Genomic DNA, 4,423 nt, shown 5'->3' with positions numbered 1-4,423 from the left:
GTAATCATCTTCGCACATCTTCGAGCAGTTGTAGTTACAATTTTTGCCTTTGCAAGATTCCAAAAAATTACGACTATGGAAAAATAAAAGTGCGTTCTCAAATCCAAGAGAAGGTTTGCGATAGGTGGAGGCTCCTCTCGTGCCCATCCAACAATGAGCTCCTGTCGAACTTGTCGACCCTACCAAAGATAAAATGTTCAGATAGCTTGCTATGTGCTCTTGCCCAGCTCTCTGACCTTCCCTCCCCCTCTCACCATTCCCTTCTCCTCCCTCGTATCCTCCCCTTCCACCTCAAATTCTTCTCCTAATTCACAAGTAATTTACTCCTCTCAACCACGCTTTTCGTGGTCTTTCCATCGCTTGTGGATACCACTAGCTCTAACGTCTCACTCCTTTGGCTATGCCAGCTGACACTTTCGTGTTCTGGTTGGGTACTCAACCCACTCTCGTCGTTGGCAACCCTGAGTACGTCAAAACTCTCCTATCTGCCGATGTGAAGCACTTTCAGAAACCTGATTCCATCTCCAAGTCCTTTCAAAGGTTGCTCGGCCATGGCCTTCTTCAAGCCAATGGTGAAGATTGGCACAACCAACGCAACATCCTTCGTCCTGCGTTCTTTGCCGAAAAACTCAAGGTTAGCCTCTACATTGCCTACAGACGTCAATATTGAACAACCAAATCCCTGTCACGAAACCGAGACCAGTTTCTCTAGTTTCTAAGCACGACGTGTTACCCACAAGAAATGGTTGCGGACATGTCCTCCAGTTCACTAGAAATGGTTCGATCCTAGGAGAAGCAGATCGGCAAACATGGAGGGAACTCGGCTGAGATTGAAGTTGCACGTGACATCAAGAATGCCACGGCGGACATTCTTGCTCGCACATCCTTCGGCTCCAGCTATCAGAAAGGGAAAGCTGTATTTGAAAAACAAGTGCTGCTTCTTCATCTCTTGTCAAAACTTAATGTTTGGAACACGTTGATTCCAGGGTATCGGTATGTCTTTCCGCCACGACCTAGCTTAGCTTCAATCTCGTGAATCCATTACTTGCAGCTCTTTTTAGTCATGAAGAGCTAATTTATACGGATGCCCGGTTATGCGACAGGCTTCTCCCGATTGCAAGGAATCGCGAGTGCATGAAGCTGGAGAGAAGCATCAACAAAGATCTTCGTGATATAGTGGAGTCGCGCCGCAAGTCTCGGCAAACATGGAGGGAACTCGGCTGAGATTGAAGTTGCACGTGACATCAAGAATGCCACGGCGGACATTCTTGCTCGCACATCCTTCGGCTCCAGCTATCAGAAAGGGAAAGCTGTGTTTGAAAAACAAGTGCTGCTTCTTCATCTCTTGTCAAAACTTAATGTTTGGAACACGTTGATTCCAGGGTATCGGTATGTCTTTCCGCCACGACCTAGCTTAGCTTCAATCTCGTGAATCCATTACTTGCAGCTCTTTTTAGTCATGAAGAGCTAATTTATACGGATGCCCGGTTATGCGACAGGCTTCTCCCGATTGCAAGGAATCGCGAGTGCATGAAGCTGGAGAGAAGCATCAACGAAGATCTTCGTGATATAGTGGAGTCGCGCCGCAAGTCTGCCTTTGATGGCGGTGCGTTATCATATGGGAGCGATCTTTTGGGTTTGATATTAGCTGCACAGGATCAAGAGCTGAAGGACAACAGCAAGCACAAACAACGATTGATGATCTAATAAATGAGTTGAAGGCAAGTAAGGAAGTAGAAGCAAACCTGATGGTGATGATGAACAAACAGCAACACACTTGAAATTACAATGTTTTTTTATGTATTTACCCTATATTTAAAGGTTTTTCCTTGGCTTTTTACGCAGCTTTTCAAAAGCTTTCAAAGCTTTTGGGCTTTCAGAATTTAAAAAATCTAAGGGTGTACATTGTGCCATGTGGAAGCACAGGATTTCAGAATTTGAAAAAACGTCCTAGTGCTGGCCAAGTAAAAATGTGCAACAAAAACAGAATACCTTCTTCGTAAGCAAACTTTGCTGCGCTCTGATATGCCCGCTTTAATGTTTTCCTATCCTTCTTCTTGTCCACAACTTTTGGTTGCTTAGCTCTCACATGTGTAGAACCACCACCTCCACTTTGGCGACCTCCAATAAGATGCTGACAGTCCAGGGGGCGGAAATATGCAGGGGAAGCTGCGTCAAAAATTAAAGAGATGTGAATAACTAGAGAAGGGGGCACGTAGTATAATCCTGGAGCAGCCACTGGAACGTGGACAAGGCGTGAATATAGAAACAGCAGCAAAGCTGCATCAAAAATAGGGAGATGTAAACAACTACAGAGGAGTGTGGATAATCCTGGAGCAGCCACTGGAACATACAAAAAGCAGCTACAGCTAGAAACGCGCGAACAAAACACAAAGAACAAAGACGGAGTAGACAGAAGAACTTTCCACCTCGGATGGTTTGCTTGCCACACACTGCATTAAATCGAATAAAGCCACGATTGGAATTTATAAACAGCAAAAAACAGAGGAGGCTAACCAACAATTACTTACGAGTCTTGCACATCTCTTGCATCACCTCGCTGAACTTATTCTGATTAGATGCTTCACGATCGGTGACACCAAAGTCAGAATTGTGGACCTCCTTCTTCACCTCGAATTCACTGTCCTCAACTTCCTCTTTTACCACCAAGCTCTCTTCATCTGCCAAATCGGTCATACGAAAATCGGAATCCTGTACTTCCTCCTTGACTTCGACTAAGCATTCTCTACCTGCAGAATCACAAAAGGATTTGTTAATCAACTGTCACCAGTGATTTACTAATCTAATCTTGTCGCAAGAATACAACTACAGTAAGTGCTACCAATGTTGTCTTCGACTTCTTCTTCAACAGTGACTATGTTACCACAGTCCAAATACTTTTCCAATTCTGCAAGCAAAGAAAGGAAATAGTTTATGAAACTCTGCAGTGAGAGATATATCTGAACGAAGGAAGAAAGCATAAGATGAAGCAGAAGGACAGAGTATCCTCTTCAAACTTCAGACTGTCACTCTCCATGGATTCGGTAGGGATAGCTGAATCGAAGGCCATTGTAAGGATGGTGGATAGATTTTGTAAGATGAGAGGGGTGCTGTGACGCAACGTAAGAAGTCCACAGCGAGTAGAGACAACGAATCCGTCAGGGAACGAACCGGTTTTATAGATCTTCTGCTGGAGAGAGCCAGGAAATAGCGCTTTGAAATTGGAAACGAACAACTACAGACCTTGAGCAACGTTGGTAGATCCATAGCTCTGACAACAGGTGTATTTCCGTCACTTCCATCGTGCAAAGGTCGAATTTGTGCATCACCTCTGTTGCCCAAAGGTCAAGTACACATGCAGATGCGTGAAACAGCGTTGGCGCATCGAACGAGCGATGGACATGTTTAACATCCCTTCCCCGGGTCATTCCATCTATGACGCTTGAGCTCCAGCAACCGTTGCGAGCTATGTGACGAAGAGCATCCATATCGTGCCCTCTGGAGGAAGAAAACCTTTGGAAGGTGCGTTGCTGGCATATCCAATGAGAGAAGCTGCATGCAGCTGATTCTCGGATTACAAGACGTAGCAATTCTGACATCAGACGCCACGTGCATAAAGTTGGAGAATTTCGCGACACGTATACATGTCAATCTCCCCATGTGAATCGTGGCCGTCCGATGTGCAAGACGAACTCAGGGTTACTAGAACATGAGCCCGATTAGGTGCCAATAGGACTCCTGTGAGAATGGATGGAAGGTAACGGGAAGCCAATTGTCGGGACCTCATCAAGTGCGAGGGTTAGTTAATTGACCTAACGTAGGCTTGATCGAGGTAAAGTAATTAAAATAAAGCGGGGCCACATGCGGGGTAGATGAAATTGCGGGGTTGGGAATATAAAATGTGAGAATTTTATTATTAACATCATGAACGTGGGGAGGCCATGATGCGAGGTCCTGGGCGGTCGGAGGTGCAAGGATGTACAGCGGAGGGAGGGCCAATGAGGCTGGACAAGCCGTGGCCAAGAGGGAACGGGGTGGAAGACCGCCACGTGGAGGGAAAGGAGGTGGAAGGCCAACAAGTGGTGGGAGCAGCCCGGTATAGTTGCCCTTCTACAAAGGCCACGTGAAGAAACCACCTTGGGGTTGGAAAGAAAGCATGCCACATCAGCGACATGGGGGTCCAAGTGGGGAGCACGACACGTGGTGGAAGGGGATAGGGATAGGCGGAGGAGCCACGTGGGAGGATGGGTCGACCAGGAAGGACGAGGGGAAAGAGGAGGGAAGCCACATGACTTTTTGGTTTGCCAAGGCGCTCGTTACCAATGATGGCAATAGTAGCCCCCTTGGGCGCAAAAATCCACCTCCTACAAGAGCTCCTATTTATCAGCGGAGTTCTTGGAAGTTCTAGTGTAGTTCGCAGCCG

General features: G+C 46.6%; 1 protein-coding gene and 1 long non-coding RNA gene across 2 annotated transcripts; one reads left to right on the top strand and one right to left on the bottom strand.

Annotated features, from left to right (window-relative positions):
- Window positions 1-400: 400 nt before the first annotated feature.
- LOC147891973 (cytokinin hydroxylase-like) lies at window positions 401-1,707 on the top strand. Its single transcript, XM_087388547.1, has 4 exons — window positions 401-634; window positions 791-916; window positions 1,178-1,389; window positions 1,500-1,707. The coding sequence occupies exons 1-4, from the start codon at window positions 401-403 to the stop codon at window positions 1,705-1,707; spliced, it is 780 nt and encodes a 259-aa protein (XP_087244673.1).
- A 1,003-nt stretch (window positions 1,708-2,710) lies between these two features.
- LOC147891972 (uncharacterized) lies at window positions 2,711-3,265 on the bottom strand. The gene is made up of 3 exons (XR_015542456.1): window positions 3,244-3,265; window positions 2,843-2,908; window positions 2,711-2,750 (listed from the first exon to the last, which is right to left on the bottom strand). It is a non-coding gene; the product is annotated as an uncharacterized LOC147891972 (long non-coding RNA).
- Between the last annotated feature and the right edge of the window lie 1,158 nt (window positions 3,266-4,423).

Source organism: Dipteris shenzhenensis, chromosome 17 (genome assembly GCF_047967505.1).
Source record: "Dipteris shenzhenensis isolate YYH24624 ecotype China chromosome 17, Dip_SZ_1.0, whole genome shotgun sequence".
NCBI classification, from domain to species: Eukaryota; Viridiplantae; Streptophyta; class Polypodiopsida; order Gleicheniales; family Dipteridaceae; genus Dipteris; species Dipteris shenzhenensis.
Note: the sequence above shows the minus strand (reverse complement) of the source record. Positions and strands in the feature narration are given on the sequence as shown.